This window comes from Felis catus, chromosome C1 (assembly GCF_018350175.1).
Source record: "Felis catus isolate Fca126 chromosome C1, F.catus_Fca126_mat1.0, whole genome shotgun sequence".
NCBI classification, from domain to species: Eukaryota; Metazoa; Chordata; class Mammalia; order Carnivora; family Felidae; genus Felis; species Felis catus.
Window position 1 is genome coordinate 29,167,443 of NC_058375.1, and position 21,385 is coordinate 29,188,827.

At 52.6% G+C, this 21,385-nt stretch overlaps 4 protein-coding genes across 9 annotated transcripts in view; 2 read left to right on the forward strand and 2 right to left on the reverse strand.

Annotated features, from left to right (window-relative positions):
* The first annotated feature begins 3,604 nt into the window (after positions 1-3,604).
* Positions 3,605-10,146, forward strand: MANEAL (mannosidase endo-alpha like). 2 transcript variants are annotated; one of them, XM_023258496.2, is made up of 4 exons: positions 3,605-4,250; positions 5,514-5,623; positions 6,496-6,572; positions 7,685-10,146. In XM_023258496.2, exons 1-4 carry the CDS (start codon positions 3,701-3,703, stop codon positions 8,319-8,321), a joined length of 1,374 nt encoding a protein of 457 aa, XP_023114264.1. In that variant the 5' UTR covers positions 3,605-3,700; the 3' UTR covers positions 8,322-10,146. The 2 variants fall into 2 exon arrangements, with proteins under 2 accessions (XP_023114264.1, XP_011283025.1); XM_011284723.4 differs by lacking the exons at positions 3,605-4,250; positions 6,496-6,572 and having other exon boundaries at positions 5,553-5,623.
* YRDC (yrdC N6-threonylcarbamoyltransferase domain containing) lies at positions 9,945-14,071 on the reverse strand. Its single transcript, XM_023258497.2, has 5 exons — positions 13,680-14,071; positions 12,969-13,083; positions 12,725-12,844; positions 11,169-11,311; positions 9,945-10,868 (listed from the first exon to the last, which is right to left on the reverse strand). The coding sequence occupies exons 1-5, from the start codon at positions 14,069-14,071 to the stop codon at positions 10,796-10,798; spliced, it is 843 nt and encodes a 280-aa protein (XP_023114265.2). The 3' UTR covers positions 9,945-10,795.
* CC1H1orf122 (chromosome C1 C1orf122 homolog) lies at positions 14,061-15,343 on the forward strand. Of its 2 annotated transcripts, none has more exons than XM_023258499.2 (3): positions 14,061-14,197; positions 14,423-14,624; positions 14,868-15,343. In XM_023258499.2, exons 2-3 carry the CDS (start codon positions 14,577-14,579, stop codon positions 14,961-14,963), a joined length of 144 nt encoding a protein of 47 aa, XP_023114267.1. In that variant the 5' UTR covers positions 14,061-14,197; positions 14,423-14,576; the 3' UTR covers positions 14,964-15,343. The 2 variants fall into 2 exon arrangements, with proteins under 2 accessions (XP_023114267.1, XP_023114266.1); XM_023258498.2 differs by having other exon boundaries at positions 14,195-14,330.
* Positions 15,344-15,450: 107 nt separating this feature from the next.
* The window catches only part of MTF1 (metal regulatory transcription factor 1), a 46,688-nt gene continuing 40,753 nt past the window's right edge, over positions 15,451-21,385 (reverse strand). For all 4 annotated transcript variants that reach the window (XM_006934585.5, XM_006934584.5, XM_045035566.1 and 1 more), the window contains one exon: positions 15,451-21,222. In XM_006934585.5, the coding sequence (XP_006934647.3) occupies positions 20,795-21,222 (428 nt within the window). In that variant the 3' untranslated portion in view covers positions 15,451-20,794. The remainder of the gene's footprint in view (positions 21,223-21,385) is intronic.

The following is a 21,385-nucleotide window of genomic DNA, read 5'->3' on the forward strand; positions in this document are numbered from 1 at the left end:
GGCACCCCTAGCAGACAACTTTGAAGCCACACGTCACACCCCCTTGGCTCACTTTGATTCCAGCAACAGTTTCCGAGGGAGGAAGAATTCTGAAGCTGTCCCTGCCCCTGAGTTTCTTGACCTTGGACTATTCCTTCAAATACTAATGTAGTTACTGCTGTGAAGGAACTTTGCAGCTGGGATTAAGGTTATTAATTAGTTGGCCTTAAAACAGGGAAATTATCCCCAACTGGGCCTAATGTATCACTTGAGCTCTTAAGAGTAGAAAAGAAGTCAGAGAGACTCAGTGTGTGAGGGCTGGGCCTCATGTTGCTGGCTTTGAAAACGGAGGAAGAAAGTCACAAACGAAGAAATGCAGGCAGCCTCTTGAAGGTGAGAAGGACCCCCACCTGACAGCCAGTGAGGAGGTGGGAACCTCAGTTCTACAATTACATAGAACTGAATTCGTCAATGATCTGGGAGGTGGATCCATTCCTAAAGCCTCCACAAAGGAACAGAGTCCTGCCAACACTTGATTTTGGTCTTGTGAGACAAGCAGAAAAACAGCTGAGCCACATTGTGCCTGGACTTTTGAGTTACAGTAACTGCGAGATAATACTGTGAGATTATGCGCTTTCGCACTGTTTTAAGCTGCTAAGTCTGCAGTAATTGTTTATGGACAGTACAGTTAGGGTGGACAGCTCTGGGTAAGCCCAGATGTACCTCTAACTGGCAGCGTCCCACTTCAAACATATGACGTGTCTCTCTGTCCTGCCTCAGGACCTTCTCCAATATCATGGGAGCCTACCTGGCACAAAGGAGGCCAGAAGGGTAAGGAAGTTAACAGCCCTAAGGAAAACACTCAACCAGGGGATGATGGGGGCCAGTAGATAATTGCTTTAGCTTTAACCTTTTGTACACTTCTTAGAAGGCAAAATCAAAGCCCCATTATCAATGGCAGCAACCTCCATAATGTACCATTAGTTTGGCTTTTCTTTTTTGTCTCATTCTCCTTCCCCACTCTCACTTCCTAGGATTCCCTCCCCAATGCCCTCCTTGCTCCCGAGTCCCTTGGTCAATCTCTGCTTGAGATTGATAGGCAACCAATAAAGTGCTCCATGAACTCATCATCTTGCTTAGAATTAAAAGGTAATTTATTAAAAGATTATTCCAGTGTTTCACACTGAAACCAGGCCTCAAGGAAAACTGAAACTAGAGATTCAATACCACTAAGTTCCTCGCTGTCCCTGTTCCTTCCCCAATGGTACTATATATATATATATATTTTTTTTTTTTTTTTGAGAGAGAGAGAGAGAGAGACAGAGGATCTGAAGCAGACTCCATGCTGTCAGTGTAGGGCCTGATGCAGGCTCGCTCCCACAAATCTTTCCACCAACCACGAGATCATGACCTGAACCAAAGCCTCTTGCTCAACTGACTGAGCCACCCGGGCACCCCAGTTAACGGTACTACTTTTAGAGAGAAAGATTCAGTCTACCCTCAGTACCAGCGAGAAAAAAATCCCAGAGAAGGGTTATAATTGATGACCCTTGGGTGGGTGTCCATGATCAGTACAGTGGGGAATGGGCACTATCATTGGTTCCTTGTGGGTCAGGCTCCCAGCCCCAGATCAAACCATTATGGCTGGGTGGTAGTGTCTGGGACTCCAGACATGGCCAGTGGAGGCCACCATTACATTGCAGGGCATTTCTGGAAATAGTGGAGGGATGGAGAGCTGGGGAAAACACCCGCCAGTTTTCTAAAACCACCACCGGTCACTCCCACTTCTTGCTTCCTCTTTCATGAAGCTTTCCTGGCTTCCCATTCCTCCACCCAACCCCAAAATGCTGGTGTTCCTGAAAGTTCCTCTTCCCATTCTTACTCATTTCCAGAACCATTTAATACCATGGTAGAGCAAGGTCTTCTCCCCAAGTTTCAATCCACCGCAAACATTTAATCTAATCTAGTCATGGTAATTCCATCCCCTTTGGCAACAATTTGTTTGGGATGAACGGGCAGGCCTATACCAGATTAGACTGACGAGCTTTAAGGAGAAGCTTGCTTAGCCCTTCTAGGAAAGAGAAATGGGTCTTACTGTTGCCTGTTGGTTGGGGAAAGGGAGCATGCTGCCTCAGCTGCCCCCAAGCAGTCATTTTGTGATACAAGGGGAGCCAGTTTGGGTAGGTTTTGGTATGAAGTCAATGGCGAGCACAGCAGAGCAGTGAGATGGAAACATTTCAGGTTCCTAATGATGTGGTTTGAACCAGGGAATCTACTCACTCTGCCCTACCATTGGATGCCCTGCATTATGAGATGATACATTTCCATATTGCATAAGCCAGTGTGAATCAGGTGTCTGCTGCTTGGAGCTGAAGGCATCCTACTTACTTCACACTTACTACTATGAATTCTCTCAAACTCACTTTCCTTGGCTCCAGACCTACCCACATTCCCCAACTTTGCTCCTCCTCTTCCTGGGTTTCCTACAATTTTTTTTTTTTTTTTTTTTTTACTTAAATAAGAATCAGGTGCCTACTATTATGCCAAACCTTATTTCAGACACAGCAGCTAGAGCAAGGTTGCTGTCATCATGGACCAGTGAAGGAGGCAGACAATAAACAAAACTATTTTCTGAATAAGTAAACTCATGAATAATGCAGAGTAAGAACTCAGTGTTGAGTGAGGAAGGTGTCATTGCCTATAGAATATCACACCAGAGACTGGTTGGTATTCACTCAGCAAACAGCCCTGGGAACTGAGTGTCAGACCCTGTTCTTGCAGCCCCCCCTTTGGAGTCTAGAAGGGTATTAAGACCCAGGGTCTGCCCTCTGGCGCCCAGAGTCCGGAAAGAATGGCCAACATGTACCGAGTGCTAGTTTTGCCAGGCCCTGTTTAAAGTGCCTTTCGGTAACTATCTCATTTAGTTCTCACCGATCCTAGGAGTTTGTCCAAAGACAAACAGCCCTGGACAACAGGCCTGGCACCAGCAGTCTGGCCAGTGACAAGAGCTCTTGGGTTTAGGCCCGGTCCGTGTGACTTTGTGCAAGTCACGGTCTCCCTTGTCCTCCCACGTTCTAGCCAGTGTCTGTAGCGTCTGACTCCTGGGGTTTTCCCTCCCCAAGTTTCGGAGGCTCCCCGGGGTGCGAAAGGGGGTCTGAGTGCAAAGAAGGGAGGTCACTGAGAACAGCAGGAAGAGGGTCGGTGAAGTCAGTAAAGAGGGACCAGTAGGGAAGGAGATCCACGGCGAGAGGGTCAGACTCCGACATTCGCATTCTTCCCTACCCTGCCCTCTGCTCCCACGCCCTCGGGCGCCGCCGCCCGGACCTTCTCCTGGGCTCGCGAAGGAGGGCATTCCCTTTCCTCCTCCAGGTGCCTCTACGCTGCTGGCCCGGGCCGAAGGGAGACGAGTGCTTCGTGAGCCACGCCACCCGATTAGGCCCCTGCTCCTTTGGCCCAGGGCACTAGCAGTTCTGCCACTCTTCGCGTCCAGTTCCCCCTCGACTCCTGACCACTTGGTCTGCGCCGCCTGCATTCTTAGTGTGCCGGGCCCGCCCGCACTGCGGGGGAGAGGCCGGGAGCCGCCCACGCCGCGCTCGGTGCTCGGCGTCGCCGTCTCCCTGGGACGCGCGCGGGCTGCACGACGCGCGGGAGCCGGGCGGGCAGCCATGGCGCGGCGCGCGGGGAGGTAGCCGGGCGGGCCACGGGGAGCGCAGGGGCCGCCATGGCCCGGCGGCGGCGCCGCGCCTGCATCGCGCTGTTCCTGGTGCTGCTTTTCGCCTTCGGCACGCTCATGGGTCTGCGCACGCTCAAGGCTCCGGACGGACTGCCGGCGCTGGGCCCGGGCCTGGAGCTGGCGCCCTTTGAGCGACGCCCGGAGGGAGTCCCCGCGCCCGCCGCCCGGGCCCCGGCCGCCCCCGCCGCGCCGCCGCCTCCGCCTCCGCCGCCCCGCACTGCCGGCCCGGGCAGCCCCCCGGGCCCGGCCCCCGCGGAGGCCGAGCCCGCCCCCGGGCAGAGTCTGCGCGTCTACTCGGACCTGCACGCCTTCTACTACTCCTGGTACGGGAGCCCGCGGCGCGAAGGCCACTACATTCACTGGGACCACGTCATGGTGCCGCACTGGGACCCCAAGATCTCGGCCAGCTACCCCCGCGGCCGCCATAGTCCTCCCGACGACTTGGGCTCCAGTTTCTACCCGGAGCTGGGGCCCTACAGTTCTCGGGACCCCGACGTGCTGCGGGAGCACATGACCCAGCTTAAGGAAGCCGCTATCGGTGAGTTGCCCCCACCCTCGGGCGGCCCTGTCCCCCAGCCTCGCCCTTCCTCGTTTCCACGCCACAACTCCCACTGGTCCTGTCACCGAGCCTCTGGTCCCACTCACCCTTCTGCCTGGCTTCTTACTCCCTCCCTTCTACTTTCATTCAGCGCTTACCACGCGGCGCCGCCCCTACCTTCTAGTATTAGGTCTCCCCCTACTCTGCCTTCTGACCCCTTGCAACAGGGCCCTTTCGTAGGGCAGAGCTGCTGGGAGGGCCAGTGGAAAAAGGCATTTGCTCCGAGCTGTCCCAAGGAGGGACAGCAAGGAGAGGGAGCAAGAGTCTTCCTGTCTCTCGGGCTTCTAGTCTTAGGTAAGTGAGGCCTGGGTATCCTGGCCCTGCAGGAGTGGGGTTCAGTGGAGTCATTCCTGGGATGGTCTCAGCTTTCACACCAGATACAGGGGTAGGGCAGCAGCCCTTCCTGTTTTTGCTGGCTGCAGAAAGTTTGCCCATGTTGTATGATGGACCCTGCTCTGTTTGCAGGGCGGGGGGGGGGGGGGGGGGGGGGGGGGAGAGGGCAGCAGCTTTTCATCAAGTACTCTGCTTGAAAAGAGGTTCCTGGGAGCCTCTTTTGTAGGCAGGTTCTGGTGGGGAGGCTCATTTCTTTCAGATTTTGTCACTGAATTCTGCTGGATTTTATAACACATTTCAATTTATCTAGAGATGGCTAGTGAATGGGGAGAAATTGAATGCCAGAGACAATGATGGGAGGCATTCACAGATAAATAGCACAGAGGGCATCCCTCAGGATCTTACAGTCTAGAGAGGCAGATGGTCAAGACAAACGTTATTTCCTGTGGGAAGGATAAGATGACCTCGGCTTGGGACTCTTCTCCCCGCGGGACCTTAGATGTGCCCCTTTCCTCCAGAGACAGGACTGTGGCTTCCAGATGGGTGTGGTGTTATGCACCCATTTCCCTTTGTTCTACTCCTTGGGAATGCAAACAAAAGCCGAGTCCTACTCAGGCTTTTGTCAGGCTCCTTCTCGGCCTGGTGTGCAAAGGTTCCCGCTGCCGCCTCGCTTCAGCACCGCGGGCGTGGACAGCTCCAGGACGCTAGGCTCTGGGATTTGATCTGCAGGAAGTAAACCTGGCCTGCCAGAGCCCCCGCTCAAGGTTTCAGGCAGAAACCATTTTGCAGCTGGAGATAGCTTGTGAGGAAACACATCTGCGTCGCATGGGTACTCTGTGTCTCTGAAGTAGCTTCTGTGTTGTGTCTCAGGCGTCCTGGTCCTGTCCTGGTACCCACCTGGCATGGCTGATGATAACGGGGAACCCTCAGATGACCTGGTGCCCGCCATTCTCAACACCGCCCATCAGTACAACATCCAGGTGAGTCTCCAAGAAGAGGTCAGGTGCTCTTTGGCCCATTCAGATTTCCCCTTCTCTGCCCGCAGGGTTAGTTCTTGGCATTAGCCTAAGTATGGCAAATACACAGCAAGTGTGGTGTTGGGGGTGGGGCTCTACGAAATAGCCCCTGTCACTCTTATTTTCTTGAATTATGGGGGAAAATGGGGAAAACCAAATATAGGAGAAATGGGGGACTCAATAAATATCAGATAGAAGTTAGGTTGGAGAGCCTGACTCTGGATAGAGAGCAGGCAAGGACCCAAATGCGCCCAGAAACTCAACTCCAGCCTCAGACCCCTAGTGGGAGGCAATGCTGGGCCTCAAGGCGTAGAGTACAACCCATGTTCTTGGCAGGCAGGCACGCTTTCAAGAGGAATGAATGAGCTGAGTGAAGCATGTCCAGTTAATTTCTCCAAATGAACCAAATAAGTCATTCCCCTCTCTGGTGGCGAAGGAAGATAAACAGCAGAGAGGAGCCCCACTCCTGTTCCTGAGCCCATCACTGACATGTTTAACAGATCATAGCATCTCTGTCCATCAATGCAGCTTCATTCAGCATCCTTCTTCCCAGGGTTTCAAGCAGCTAATGCCAATCACGTGGAACTGGCACGTGAGCTTTAAACCTATTAGCCATTCAGTCACAGCCCATCCAAATGGTTCCCAGATGTCCTGCTGTGGGAGGTGGGCAAGCTTCTTGCCCGTTTTCTTGGCCCTGAGGGCAGTGGCTGCTTTTATCTCTATTATGCCTACAGTTGTCGGGCCCTCTCCTTCAAGCCTTAGGGGAGCATGAGCCTTATAGGTTATGGCCCCTGGGCAGATACTCACCTGACCGGTATCTCCTCTGTCTGTGGCAGGTGGCCTTCCACATCCAACCCTATAAGGGCCGGGATGACGTCACTCTGCATGACAACATCAAGTACATCATTGACACGTAAGGCTGCTGTGGGGCCTGGATTCTGGTGGGGATCAAAATGGGGGCGGGACTGAAGGTTTAGAAAGGTAGGTCAAGGCACACAAGGGCAGAATGCTTGTGTCCTCAGCAGCTACTTCACAGTAGACAGTACCGGGCCTTGGGGTCAGCAACTTGGGTTTGAGTTTTGATCTGTGATCCGATGCAAGCCTCTGAACCTTTGAGTCTTGTGAGAGTTATGTGAGTTAATATATGTGAAAGTAGCTTGTACGGCGTTTGCATGTATCATCCACTTATTCAGAAAACAGTTGAGTGCCTTCAGGTGTCCAGGCACTGCCCTAAGCCCCGGTTGTATGGTAATGGGCAGGACTAGCAAAATTTACATTCCAGTGTGTTGAGGCAGTGAAGTGCACAGCGGTTACACATGAAAGATCAAATTGTGACCCATACTCTGAAAAAGCAATTGAGAAAGAATAAAGCAGCATATTGTGTTAGAGAGCATGCCTGAGGATGGGTGCTATACTTTAGAAAGAGTGGTCAAGGGAACCTCTCTGAGGAAATGACATGTGAGCTAACTAACACCTGAAGGAAGAGTCAGCTCTTCAGAGATCTGGAGCAGGCAGAAGATTCCAGGCAGAGGGCTCTCAGATCCAAAGGCCCATGATGGGACAAGCCTGATGGCAGAATAAAAGGCCAGTGTAGCTGGTGTGTAGAGATGGGGTTACAGCAGGGACGGAGGTGGGTAGGGCCAGATCAAGTAGGAGGGGGCCTTGCAGGTCTCAGTACTAAGAGCAATCAAATGTGATTAAAGAGAGTGGATTGTAGGGAGCCAGCAGTGGGAGCCTGGAGATCGGTTAGAGGGCTGTTGCTGCAGTATAGATGAAAGACAGGGAGTGGCATGGTGGAGGGCAAGGAAGTGAGGCTTGAATACAGGATCTCTGAGGCTGGGGACGGGTGGGGGGTGGAGGACTGGGTTCTTGCTTAGAGGCATGATGACTCCAACTGTGGGGCCTGGCTGGATCCAAAATTGCACTTGGACATCAGGAAAGATCTAACCCATGGCTTGTCCTACAGCTGTACTGGCTGCCCCTCTTAGGCGGCCAAGTCAAGTTCTTCTCCCTCTTGCTCCTCAGGTATGGCTCCCATGGTGCATTTTACCGCTATAAGAACAGCATGGGCAAGAGCCTCCCACTCTTTTATATCTACGACTCATACCTGACGTCCCCTGAGGCCTGGGCTCACCTCCTGACACCCAATGGGGCCCACTCCATCCGCAACACCCCCTATGATGGGGTCTTCATAGCCCTGCTGGTGGAGGAGGGCCACACCCACGACATCCTGGCTGCCGGATTTGATGGCATGTATACCTACTTTGCTTCCAATGGTTTCTCCTTCGGCTCCTCCCATCAGAACTGGAAAGCCGTGAAGAACTTTTGTGATGCCAACAACCTCATGTTCATCCCCAGCGTGGGGCCTGGCTACATTGACACCAGCATCCGGCCCTGGAATAACCACAATACTCGGAACAGGGTCAATGGCAAGTACTATGAGACAGCCCTGCAGGCAGCCCTGACGGTGAGGCCTGAGATTGTCTCCATCACCTCCTTCAATGAGTGGCATGAGGGCACCCAGATCGAGAAGGCCATTCCCAAGAAGACGCCAACACGTCTGTATTTGGACTACCTGCCTCACCAGCCCAACCTGTACCTGGAGCTGACTCGCCGCTGGGCAGAGCACTTCATCAAAGAGAAGGAGCAGTGGCTGATGTGAGGAGCCTGCCGACGGCCACGAGGTGCCAACGTCCTGGCCTCACCGGAAGGTGTCGCTGCGTGGGGCTCAGCTGAGGTCACGGGCACTCACCGGTCTCCAAGTCAGCGGCGGGCCGCCTCTGGGTGGGCTGTCAAGCCTGGGCCCACGTGGAACAGAGCTTGTTCCTTGGGCAGGTGGTGCCGGGGTGCTCTGCGGTGACAGGAAACAAGGCAGGGTTCCAGAGGGAACCACAGAGGCTGGCGGGTGACTGGATTTAGCCCAGGGCAGCTCCATATCCTGTCCCAACACTTTAAAATAGTCCCTCCTCGCTTGGAACTCAGCGGGTTGGTGTGCAGCGGAGCCACCAGGTGACTGCTCTTCGGAGGAGCCAGGGCTCGGGGCTAGCACATGCCCTGCTTCCTCTTCAGCCTTCCTCCCACAGCACCTGTCTTCTCTAAGTCAGGGAACCGGATTTGAAGCTTCCCAAAAGGGAAATTCTAGATTGAAGCCCTTCCCGGTAGACTCCTGAACCCAATGATCAGGAAATACCCCTGAGCATTCATTCATTCATTCAACACACACTAATTGAGCACCTTACTATGTGCTAGGCGCTAGGGAAGAACTTGACCTGGCAAGGTCCTTTTTCTTCCAGAAGCTTACAGGATCCAGCTTTCCTTCTTTGGTGTGGCCTTGTAGCTAGTGCCTGAGCACAGTTTCTTTTTGCAGTTTTACCCAGCGCTGGGAGTTGTTCTTTTTCCTCTAAGAAAATACCTCTGTGCTCCAGAGCCTCCATTTCCCCAGATGACCATTTAGCTCCAGGGAGAGGACTAGGACCACCCCCCCCCGCCCCGCCTCCCTTTAGCTGCCTAAACTGAATAAGGCCCACTCAGTCGAGCCATTTTCAGTGCTACTGTGATTTGTATCAATTAAATACGACGTGGTATTCTCAAGTAAGCATTCTTTTTGCTCTCTTCAAGACTTCCTGAATTCTGAGCCCGCCCTCAAATTCCGTGACCACCTGACATGTGGGATCGGCTGGCCAGCATTGGCACAACGAAGAGTGAGTTTGCTTAAGAAATGAGAAGTTCAAACACGATTTTTAGAGGGGATATGTAACCAACTAGTACTTATTTACAAATAAACTAATGTGCTATAATTGTAGGAGCCCTCAAAGTAGACCCTGGGACACCTCCTTGGCAAGACTTAGGAGCTACTTGGAAATATGTGCGTTACTTTATGGGCTCAAGACTGAATCCCAGTACTGGGAATGGGGTGCAAGGTGCAGGAGGGGAAGAAGCGGGCCTATGGATTACCACAGGACCCCCGGCTCCAGTTAGGTCATGGCTACTGAATGGCACCGATGGATGGAGCAGATCAGGACAGGTGAAAAGGGGTGGATGGTGACCTGTAGTTAAGTTACAGAAGGGAGAAACTAGGAGGCTTCATTCCCACATACACAATTTGGAAAATTCTAAAAGTACAGCAAGGCCAGGGGCCTGAAGCAGCAAGTCTCATCCGTTGCTGATGGCAAAGCAGCTTGATCAGTTCTTTTGAAGGTGAATCTGTATCAAGAACCAGAAAAATGTTCATACGCTCTGACCCAGTAACCCTCCCCTACGGAAATAATTCAAAAGAAGAAAAATAAACTATTTACAAAACATTTTCTATTAATGAAAAACAAGGTTCAAATACCCAAGAATAACTGTTTAACACTTGGTATTCACATGAATAAAGATGCAGGCTGCTGAGTAGACACTGGATTCAAATAAAAGTGTTATAGGTATAATTTGTTATAATTTATTTTATGAATAAATACGAGAAAAGCCACTGGCTGACAGAAATAGTAGAGATTTGCTTTCTAGTATTCTCTAATTTGGACCTCCCCGCCCCCACCCCTTGCCAACTGAGCTCACTTCCTACAAGTTGCCCAAAACGATGACTCTTCCTGGCATCACAGCACACCATACCACCGGCCTCACTGGTTCAGAGGAAACAGTGTGTGGCCCGTGGCTCAACAACCTTTATCCTAATCTGGTTCCAGCTTCAGGTGCAGAAACACATGCCTTTGGTCACTTGAGACGTTCCAACAGCACCAGCTGGTGCACTGGCTGATCTGGACCTTAAAAGCCACCATCCACCAGAGGGGAGGCTCTGACTAGATTCCAAGTCTGTTCTTTCAATGTTTCAAACATATCTTTTAAGAAGAAACTTATTAGGACAAGGCCATCCTAGGAATGTGCTCAAATAAAGCGTCTAGTCAGCTTTTGGCTGATATGAAAGTACAGTTCATAAATATGACCTCCCCCACCAGTGTGAGACAAAATCAGCAGCTTCTGGGGCCTGGTCTACAGGGTTTAGAGGGACACACTGCCTGAAAGCGTCAGACTGGTGATGCTGTGGCCCCCGTGGCCTCTGTGAATGAGGCCTTGTCAGTCACCAGCGAACAGACACACAGTGTCCAGCACCAGTTCTCGGGCCCTCCCTCTTCCCGAGATTCACGAGCAGGATCCGTGTGAGGGGAGCAGCCCGTACTTCTGCTGGAGGATGGCTGTAGTTCTCTCCAGGGCACTGAGGAGGAAATGGAGGGCAGTTAAAGTCTGACTCCTCAAAACCCTGAGCCCACCAGAGCATGGTGATCAGCTCTTCAATAGATCATTGATGAATCCTTTGAAATCTGAAAAAGCCAGCAAACACCGGCAAACTTAGTCCCCACCTCCATCCGCCAGTTCTTCAAACCTGCTCATTCCCCTCGGGACAAGACAGGAATGACAACCTTTATTCTGCCGAGGACTTTTTTTTTTTTTTTTTTTTTTTTTGCACCTTCCAACCCCCTTCCAATTCTATCCCCATGCCACAGCAAAGACTCACCAGCCTGGGCGGATGATGCCAAACTTTCCAGGTACAGATAAGTCAACCACAGTTGAGCCCAGGCGATACTCAGAGCTCTGGCCATCCCCGATTGGTCCCCCATCAATGATCAGGGACAGCTGAGGCCAGAGGTCCTGGAACTCCTGAGAAGAAGGGAGAGGAAGACCATGGACGCTACCTCTGGCGTCTGCCATGACGTCACACTGCACCCAGAGTTCATAAGAAAGCAAAGACTGCACACTTCTAAAACAGGAGGCATCTTCCTCTAAGCAGGGAAAGGAACCTCACGCAGTGAAGGTCACCTGTGCCAAGGACACTGCCTTAGCGCCTGGGATACAGCATCCTGTGAGGTGTGAAGCCCTCCTAAGTCGGTGCCTCAAGTAACACCTAAAACTCAGAGAAACTTTTTGTGCAAGAGGAGATGCCACACAGAGCTTCTGTTGGGGATGTATAAATACAATGACTGGAGTCCTACCTAGGTGGGTGTCCAAAGACGTGGGGGTCTACCCTGAGCTTCCGCCCAAATTTCTATGTCACCACATTCAAGTGACTTTATCCAGGACACTCTGATTCTGGATCTCAGGATCAGTAGGGTAAGGGTACGGAGAGGAAGACAGGTGGATTCTCATGTGCATGCCACCAGCACTCAATCCTTAAGGGGCTACGGGAAGGACGCCCCTCCAAAATCTGTGGATTGAACTGTTAACTGGGTTAGAGCATCACCCATTCTCCCCAGCACTACCACTCACGAAAATGCTGCAGTGGTGGCTAGGCCTGGGCATTTGGGACGGAGGGTCTTAACTACCAGCTACTGTGTTGGTTGGGTCAAATGTTTGCGGACAAGCCAAGAATACCCCCACCCCCACTGCCTCGGGCACAGCCACGGAGACCAGATAAAGCCTGCAGTCCCAGAATAAGAAAGGATGCTGAGCTCTCACCCTCACTCTCTAAGGCCCCTGACCGCACTCTCTTTAGGTCTGGGCTTGGGAAACCCCGGTACTTTGCTATGTTTTACATTTAAGTTCTGTAGGAAAAAAAACGTGTGGTGGCATTTCTGTGTGTTCTCATTTGTTCTAAAGCCATGCAGTCAAGGCAGGATTAGGATAATCCTTTCTTTGACATGGCTATCGGCCGAGGTAAAAGAACAGGGTCAGGAGTCCCTGGGACAAGTGACACAACCTTTCAGAGCCTTAACTTTCTTTACAGCACTAATGTAAAGGCTTATTGCCTAACGACATTTTCAAACTGCTACCATCAAAAAAATGGGGGAGAAAAAAAATCACTTACTGTAATATTTCTTATTACTAAAAACACAATAAGAAGAAAACAGCAATTCTCCCCCTCACCTCTCAGACTTTTTAATGAAACCTTTTCAAGATCCTTTCATTTGATCCCCCCACCCCCACCCCACCCCTGCCAACCAGGCCGACTTCCCACCATTAGAACAAATGGGTGTCTCTTGCAGGTCATTCCAGTGAACCATCAACCCCACAGATTCAGAGGAATCTGTGTTTGGGCTGGTGATGTTTCTGCGGGGAGGACTGGGGAGCTCTTACCTCCACGTTCAGAGAACTGGCCTGGGAGCTGAGGTTGGCACTGGTGAGAGCAAGTGGCCCCCCAAACACCTGAGCCAAATCCTGTATGAAGGCATGGTCAGGAATCCGGATGCCTACGAGCTATAAAGCAAGGGGAGAGGATCATCAAAAAGGGTGAGACGGGCGGGGAGTGGGTCTGGCCTGGATCCTAGTGAAAGCCAGATGGCAGGAGTCTGGGGACACAAGAAAAGCAAATCTGACTCACATGAGTAAAGGGGTTCAGATCCTTATTAAGCTCCTCAGAGCGTTCCAACACCAGGGTCACTGGTCCTGGTAATAAGTCTTTCAGGAGCCCCTCGGGTACTCTCACATGGCAATACCTGGAAAACAGAGGGGACACAGATCCATCCAAGAATGAAGGGTCGCTGCTGGTCCTATTCCAGACTATGGACAGATCTAGAAAAGGGGACTCTTGGGACTACGATGAGATCCGTCTGTATTCCCTCTTCACCTCCCTGAGAGTTTGAGACGCTGGGCTCCAGAGGAGCACTCCCGGTTTGGGGCCCACATGCCTCTGGTCTCTGAGGCTACAACAGCTGAACCGTTATCACGCTCCATGTTTCATTTTCTTCAAGGCATCCCCCGCCCCTACTAAATTAAGCTATCGTGTTTGTTTCTTTTTTTTTTTTTTTTTAAACCATGGGCGTCCCTCCCCTCCCCCCCCCACCCGCCCCCCGCCATTATCACAAAAGCGCCAGGAGAGTAAGGACCCTGACTGCCTCGTTCATCGCGGCGCCCCAGCATCTCGTTCAGACACTGGAAGACGTTAAGTGCTCGATACACATTTCCAGTTCCGGATTCCTGGGTGAGCCTGGACAAGCCCCTCCCGCTCTCTGCGCCTCAGTCTCCCAAGCCTGTCACCGGAAGCCCCTCCCGCGGTGCCGCCCTCAGCGGGGCCGGGTCGGGGCGGCCTCACCTGTAGACGTCGGCCACGCGGCCCAGGCAGACGGCCAGCGGCTTGGCCTCACTGCGGCCCTTGAGGCGATACACAGCTCCCAGTGCCGCCGAGCAGCTCGCCGAGCAGGCCAGGCCGTACAGCGTGTCGGTGGGGACGGCCACCACGGCGCCGGCGCGCAGCTCGGCCACGGCGGCCCGCAGCGCCTCGGTCCAGCCGGCGCGCTCCGGGCTTGCGGCCCGCACGGCCCCGCTCCCCGGGAGCCGCAACAGCCGGGCCCCCGGCGCCGCCGGAGCGGGGCTCGGTGGGCGCAGGAGGCGGCCCCTCCGGGCGGAGCCCCCCGGCCCCTCGCTCAACCCCACGCTGGCAGCCACCGCGGCCCTCAGCCCCCTGCACGGACGCGCCGGAGACATCCGCCCGGGCCCACTTCCGGGAGGAAGTGACGCGCCCAGTCAGCTTCCGGACGGGGAAGCTCGGCCCCACCTCCACGCCGGGCACCTTAAAGGGACCGCGACCCCCAGGAGGATTGAAGGAGACCGGTGGGGACGGGGCGGGGCGCAGCCTTGCGGAGCCCTAGCGCAGCGCTGGGGAGGGGGGCGGCCGAAAGGGGGGCGGTGGTCGGGCCGCGCAGGCGGAGATGGAATGGGGCCCGGGCTCAGACTGGTCACGGGGGTGAGAGGGGGCCCGTCGGGGCGGGGGGAAGGGGCTCGGACCCCGCGCGAGCGCCGGCCCTGACCGTGTGTCTGTCGCTCTCTCCCGGGCAGGGAGGCTGCCGGCGTGGACCGTGGGAAGGCGGGGCTGGGGCTCGGCGGGAGGCCACCCCCGCAGCCGCCCCGGGATGAGCGCGCCCAGCAGCTGCTGGACGCGGTGGAGCAGCGGCAGCGGCAGCTCCTGGACACCATCGCCGCCTGCGAGGAGATGCTGCGGCAGCTGGGCCGCCGGCGCCCGGAGCCGGCTGGTGGCGGGGTCAGTGCCCACCCCGGGCTGGGCCTGGGAGGTGGGGACTGCCCCGTCGCTGGACTTGCTAAGCCCTGGCTTCCCCTGGAGGGTGGAAGAGTGTCCCCACCGCCTTACCCCCAGCCTCCTTTCATCTGGGCGAGAGGCTTTGAAAAAGTTAAGCGCTAGCCGAATGCCAAGTGGCCATATCCTTGCAGGGCCTAATCCAAGGCCTTTCCTCCCAGCCTCACTTTTCCTTTCTGTTCCAACCAGAACGTCTCAGCCAAAGCCGGAGCGCCTCCCCAGCCAGCTGTCTCCGCCCGAGGTGGCTTTCCAAAGGATGCTGGCGATGGAGCTGCGGAGCCCTGACCATCCCTGATGGGCGCCCTGACTTCTCTCCCTCCCGGGGCTGGTGGCTGGACTCTGAACAACCCCCTTCAATAAAGGGGCCAGTCTTCACCAGCAGTGGCTGGTACTTGGCTCTCGGCCTGGGGTGGCCGCTCTGCTAGCAGCTGGGTTTCACTCCCACTTCATCCTGGCTGAAGGCAGTGCTGAGCTTTGAAATGTAGCCAAGGAATACCCAGTCTGATGACCCGGATTTGGGCAAGACCAGCAGTGCTCTCCAGAGTGGTCTGACCTGCTTTGGGGGATCCAGGTGGTGTTACATGTCCATTTCATGCTTTGGGGGCTCCTAGCGCCACCAAACACTTTTAGCAGAGCCTTGATTAAAAGGAAACCTGCAGACTCTCCTGGTGACCGACCTTTGCTTTCTGTCCCCTGAGACTCAGCTGGGGAGGGGGGAAGTGGTTGAAAATTGTCAACCATGGGTAATGTTGGGAAGAAAGGCCACAGATACTACCAGATTTAAATAAGCATTTAATTAGGATTTCATTAGTATTTAATATTGCTTTCTCAATTCCAAAAAGTTAAATTTTCACTTCTTAGCAGATATCTTAAAGTACAATATTAAGTTTATACAAAATGAGCAATTAAGCAAACACCATTATTTCACATTCTTCAAAAATACAAATTCATATTTACTCTTTTTTGGGTTTGGAGGTTTCTTCCTTTGGAAGTACTGAACCTGTAACGTTTTCATATCGCTCAGTGGAAGTCCGTTGTTCCCATGTTTCACCCTTAAATAAATTTGATAGGCTTTTACACAATCCAAATAAAACCATTTGAGATTTTAAAAACTGTCACCAAGACCTCCGGCCAATGACTGGTGTGTGTCAAAAAAGAAGGCTCTCTGTGGGTCTTGCCTTTCCTGGCCAGGAGATGGGAGCCAGAGATTCAGCAAAAACCTATTTCCAGCCACCTTCCCCAAAAGGGACTAGGAGGAGTTCACAGGGAAAGGGAACAGCCACCTTGAACTCCGACCCCCCCCCCCACATTCTCCAAAAACACAGCAAAGGATGTAGACTGTTGAATCAAACAGTGCCCTGGGGAGGCATAAGGACATGGGAGAAGGGCAAGAGAGGCCTCTGACTTGGCACCACTATGAGGATAACGAGGATATTGCAAAAAACACCCCTGGGTTTTGGTGAAAAAAGGTTTTATGAAAAATTTTCCCATAAGAAAAAGAGTAGAAACTGCATTGAGCTGAGAAAGTGACACTACATTATCACCCAATTTTTGGCCCAGCAGGCACACCACCAAAAGGGCAGTGTGTGGTTTTAAACTTTGCTTCCAGTAAAAAAGCTTGTACTATGTACACACTGACATAAGATCCAGTTTAATTTGCATTTTTCAGTGCAGACTGAGGAGAACCTCTGGAACAGGAGTAACAGTGAGAAATGCCCAAACAGTGATCATCAGCTTCCCCAAAGGGCATGAGAGGAAACATGGGACCCTCTCCCTGTCCCCCCCAAAATATGCAAGAGGAAACAGGCTAAACTGACTACCAACCAGAAATATGCAAGATTCAGCTTTGTCGCCTCCCGCCCCGCCACCCGGTATTAGGGAATGGACAATTTCCCATCTGTGTCACAGAACCATTTGCATACTGATCTGTGGAAATCCTTCTGCTTTGGCTGAAGTGTATTTCAAAACTTCTCTATTCTACAGTAGCCTGAGAATTGAAGATAAAATGGGGGCTCGGGGGAACAGGAGGGGAATGTGGGGAAAGGAAGAGAAGTCGATAAAGCAGATCAGTAACAGCTTTGTTTACTGGATTTAATGAAGGCTGGAGACCTTTTTTCTTAGAGAGCCAACATGGGCGGGCGGTGAGGGGAGCAGTAGGGAAATGGCTCGTGTTGCCCGCTCCCCCACTACCACCACCACCTCCCCAACATAGTTCAGATTGGAAAATGTAAACGCTAGCAATACTGTTGCAGTTCCACAAACCAATGGTTTCAGTGACTCCGGAGAAGTCTCTAAGATTGAAGACAACGAAACATGATTACAGATATCAAAGTCTAGAAGGTGCCAGGTTCTACCTAGGAACAACCTGTTCCTTCCTTTCAGGCATCACTTTGTAATGGTGAAGGCGGGGCAAGATGGCAAGGGACCGAGAAGTGATGAAAACGGGGCCTCAAGTCAGCAAAGGAAAACAGGACCCGCAGTTCTTCAGAGAGCCTGAGGGGGCGCCCTCGGGCACACAGGGAAGGCTTGCATAGATAGAGCAGTTGCTGAGAGTGCATAATAGTGTTTCCCTATAGACAGCCTCACAGTACAGGGCTGATCGAGCGGAAAAAAGCGGCCGGGCCAGGGCCACATGGGACAACGACCGTCAAGCTACACATATTGCACCAAGGTAAGTGCTTTTCTTTTCACACCTCAATTTAACTTTTTATTCTGAGCAAAAAATAAAACTTTGTGGAAAGTATATATATGTATATATATATATACACAAAAGAAATTGCAGCAATTGGGTTAAAGATAAAATAACCTAAAGTGCTTTTTTATTTTATTATTTCTTTAATATACCAATATGAGGTTCTGCAAACTCATCCCTCTGGACACATTCAGCATTATACAAAGTCTCTCAGGAAAACCCACCCACCCTCCATTATCCCCATCAATCCACTGCCTTGACCCTGAAGGTAAAACTCCAATCTATTGACTTTCCCAGAGGTGGGGGAGACAAGTCCCTGGCTTCTACCCAGAGACGTCTTCACACCTTAAGGCCCCTCCTGGGCTTTGTACCATGATCTCCTTCTAAGGGGGAAGGGGTGGAATTGAATAAATGACACCAACTCGTGTCACCAAACTGGTGATGCCCCACAAGGCTGCCAGACCCTGCCAGGAGAGGCAGGGCCATCCTCCCTCAATGTCCCACCCCCCTGCTAAGGCAGTTTGGGGGTGCCAGCCGGGTTCCCACCCCCTCCTAGGTCCATGAACTCCAGTCCTTGGTGCTGACCACACCCTGCAAAGGGCAGTGGAACTGGAGATGTGCTAGTGGGAGCTGGAAGAATCCATCTACACGGTGGCAATGGCCAAGCTTACCAGGGGAAGAAAGAAAGCTTGGTTTCACCTGCCCGAAGTCTGTAGCCCTTCCCTAACCTCGCCACAGGTTCGTGCCTGGGTTTGGAAAACGCACTCTTCGTGAAGGCCCGTTCTAGCTCCACTTTTGCCGGCGGCCCGCTCTCCTCCCAGATCCCTGGCACAAGAGGCCAGGCTTGCGGGAGGGGATGGGGTGGGGGGAAGAGTGCGGGAAGAGGAAGGGAAGACGGCCTGGCCTGTGGGCGAACCTGCTCTTCACAACCACTCACTGGCATTTTAAGCACATTCCTGATTTTTCAAAAGCTACTTGGCTCGGACAGTCCCGCTTGTCATTTTGAGTCACCCTCAAAAGGCAGATACTTCAACTAGAAAAATCTGTCAGCCTAAATACTGTTGTTAAGATGCTGCTTCATCACCCCCCAATCTTTGGAGAGCAGAAAAGCCACTGACCTAGGTATGCCCAACAGGAGTACAGCCCTGATTAACTCGAGAGAAGCAGTAACGAAACCACGGACACTTCCAATGGCTTTCTCTGGGTTCCTGTTTCCCACTTCAGCTCCCAGGGAACCGAATCTCGGGTGCCCCTCGGATGGATATGTTGGGGAGGTCATTCGTGCCCTCCGATAGAGCTACCTTTGGGACCCCATCATGTCGTTCTGTCAGAAGCTGTAGAGAAAACAGCGCGGCTCCTGCCTCAGAGCTTCCCCTGGGTGTGAGACCCAGAGATGGCCAAGGACAAACCATGCTCAGCAACTGGTTTCCCAGGAAGATTAACCCACTGTGGTAAACAGAAGATGCCTCCTGCCTTATCAACTTCTGCTGAGAACCCACCAGCTTTTTGGGGAGGGGAGTGCAGAAGGTCAAAAAGAAATTGATTCTCCTGCCTAGACTCCTAGAATGAGAAGCCACCAGCTGCCTGCGGGTAAAGCCCTTTTCTCCTCATGGCAGTAACAACACTGACTACCTCTGCCCTCTTGTCCAACTGTGTCCCTGAAATTCTGTCAGAGGCAGGGCCTCTGGCTCCCAGATAAATGATCAGCTCCGGATACTGTCTTGGCTGGCCCTGAGTAATAAATAGCTCAGAGAACAGAAGAGTGACACATGCAGATCTCTTTACATTAGGTAATGGTAAAGGAAGGCAAAATTATGGCTGCTTTCTGCCTGACATTGTCGACTCAGAAGAGCAGTCCTGTTTGTGGACCCCTGTTCCCCGCTCAAGCAGGGAAGGGGGCTCTTGGAGGCTGAGGCCTAGTCCAGACCGTGGGCCAGGCCTCATTTCTGAGCTCAGTGAGGCTCGGTGAGCACTCATGACTACATTAATATAGCCGGTTGAGAGAAACTTTCCATTTTAGTGTGAATTGTATTTTAGGTTTTATTTTAAGAGGCAATGACTTGGAGCCAAAGGCAGACAGATGGATATAATTCTATACACAAATCAAAAAAATTTTTTTTCCCCATAACACAACTTAATGAAACATTCCAAATGAGAGAACTTATTGCAACATTTCAGGCTTTTTGGTGGAAGGGGGATTTTTTTTTTTTGTTTGTTTTGTTTTGTTTTGTTTCACCCTGAGTAGAAGATCATCGTTTTGTGGTTTTTGTTTGCTTTTGTGTATTTGTTTAGAAATCACGTGACTAAGCTGAGCAAGTCACATCCTTCTTTGCACTGTACTAGACTGTATGCAAAATCCAGAGGGTGAGAGGTGGAGATGGGAGAGGCAAGCAAAAGCCTGGCTAGAACCTGGAACCAGGACACCTGGCCTGCCAATTACACGCCGCCTCAAAAAACACCAACAATGACTTCCTTCTGATAAGCAAAATGCAGCTCTTCTGCTCTGAGAAAGAGAATACCATTAAAGGAAGGCAGACCACCAGCCGGCAACTGGCCACAAGCCACACGTCCACTCGAGGACAAAACAGGGATGTTCCCCAAGGAAAGTCCGCTGCGATCTGCAGGGCCTGGCAACCAACCAAGAGATAGGAAGAACAGGGAAGGCAAAAACGCGGTGACACTGTTGCCGGAGCCAGCTCCGCAAACGGCGGGGACAGACAGCGGTCACCAGCTCGCCTGGGGCCGCGGCAGAGGGGACATCACTGACACAGCCTCAGGCCAGGCTTTTACTACCCATTGTGCTGTAGCTGGCTGCAGGACGCCACCTGCCATCACCCTGAGCTCCGCGGACACCAAGATCAAACAACAGGACCACCTGGCCCGACCCCTGTCCAGCTCCCAGCTGTCTGCTCTGCCTTTGCCACTCCCCCCTCTGACGGAGCGAGGGTCTCGCCTTCCTCGTGAGCTTCAGCCTCAGACTCAAAAGACGCACGGGGAGGAGCAACGCCCGCCACGCTGAACACTACTGCCCAGACCACAAAGTCCCCAGTGCCAGTGATGGGCAGCCTCACACGGATGGAAGCCACACCCTTTCATTTCGAATGTTTATGCATACGAGTAACCTTAATTTCCAAGTTCACATGACAATAAGCAAAAGTGACATACAGTGCAGCCAAACAGTTCATTTATAACTTAGCTTTTTTTTTGTTTTGTTTTTTTTGTTTTTGTTTTTGTTTTTTTCCAAAGATCAGTTCCTTAAAATGGATGCTCCTGGGATATGACTAAAGAAAATACGTCTGAAAGGTGAGGATTTCAAACAGTAGATTTCTTCATCCTTCGAACTGCTGACCCCCCACGATGGCAGGCACCGCACCTTACGCTTCCGCTCCCCCTCTTTTCCTAGAGGTGAGTGCACGTGGCCCTTTCACTTGGAGAAGCTGGTCAGCCCCATCTCCTCCTCCCCCTGCAGTAGTGCTTCGATGGGAATCAGATTGGACGGGGTGTCCAGGCTCTGGAGGGACAAAAACTCTGACATATCCATGGCACTTAACGTTTCTGTCTGAGGGTCTGAAGGAGTCTCTGCTTGTCTGCCTTGCTCACAGGAAGAGGGTACAGCGGAGGAGGACGACAAGGGACCGGGACGTGAGGGAAAAGTCTGCGACGGTAGCTTCAGGCTGGGCCCGTCAGGAGGCTGGGGGCTCGGCTCTGCCGGGGATGGGGAAAAACAGCCCTTCCTCCTGCCCGCCGCCCGCTCCTTGGCAGAGTCCCGGCACGCGCACTGACACTGACACGCCTCCTCTTGCTTGATGATGATCACGGGAACACTGAGGCCGATCTGCTGTACAGAGCTCCCTGCGAGAGAGGCAAGAGAGACTGCTCCTCCAGTAGCCGCAGGGCAGGGGCATGACGGACGGGGATACGGAGTGGGTGAGCACTGAGTGCCACGGAAGCAGGAGTGGCGGCAAGGGAGGATGCCATGCTCCAGACTTTGTTCTGCCTGACACTCCCCATCCCC

What these genes read in the sequence shown, in the direction of transcription:
- MANEAL (XM_023258496.2), top strand. Translation starts at nt 3,701, where the DNA reads ATGGCCCGGCGGCGGCGCCGCGCCTGCATCGCGCTGTTCCTGGTGCTG. An exon ending in GCTTAAGGAAGCCGCTATCG is followed by an intron (nt 4,251 to 5,513) that starts GTGAGTTGCCCC and finishes GTTGTGTCTCAG; the next exon opens with GCGTCCTGGTCCTGTCCTGG. An exon ending in CCCATCAGTACAACATCCAG is followed by an intron (nt 5,624 to 6,495) that starts GTGAGTCTCCAA and finishes TGTCTGTGGCAG; the next exon opens with GTGGCCTTCCACATCCAACC.
- YRDC (XM_023258497.2), bottom strand. Translation starts at nt 14,071, where the DNA reads ATGTCTCCGGCGCGTCCGTGCAGGGGGCTGAGGGCCGCGGTGGCTGCC. An exon ending in CGCGTGGCCGACGTCTACAG is followed by an intron (nt 13,084 to 13,679) that starts GTGAGGCCGCCC and finishes TCTGTTTTCCAG; the next exon opens with GTATTGCCATGTGAGAGTAC. An exon ending in GGCATCATCCGCCCAGGCTG is followed by an intron (nt 10,869 to 11,168) that starts GTGAGTCTTTGC and finishes TTTCCTCCTCAG; the next exon opens with TGCCCTGGAGAGAACTACAG.
- CC1H1orf122 (XM_023258498.2), top strand. Translation starts at nt 14,296, where the DNA reads ATGGAATGGGGCCCGGGCTCAGACTGGTCACGGGG. An exon ending in GGCTCAGACTGGTCACGGGG is followed by an intron (nt 14,331 to 14,422) that starts GTGAGAGGGGGC and finishes TCTCCCGGGCAG; the next exon opens with GGAGGCTGCCGGCGTGGACC. An exon ending in CGGAGCCGGCTGGTGGCGGG is followed by an intron (nt 14,625 to 14,867) that starts GTCAGTGCCCAC and finishes TGTTCCAACCAG; the next exon opens with AACGTCTCAGCCAAAGCCGG.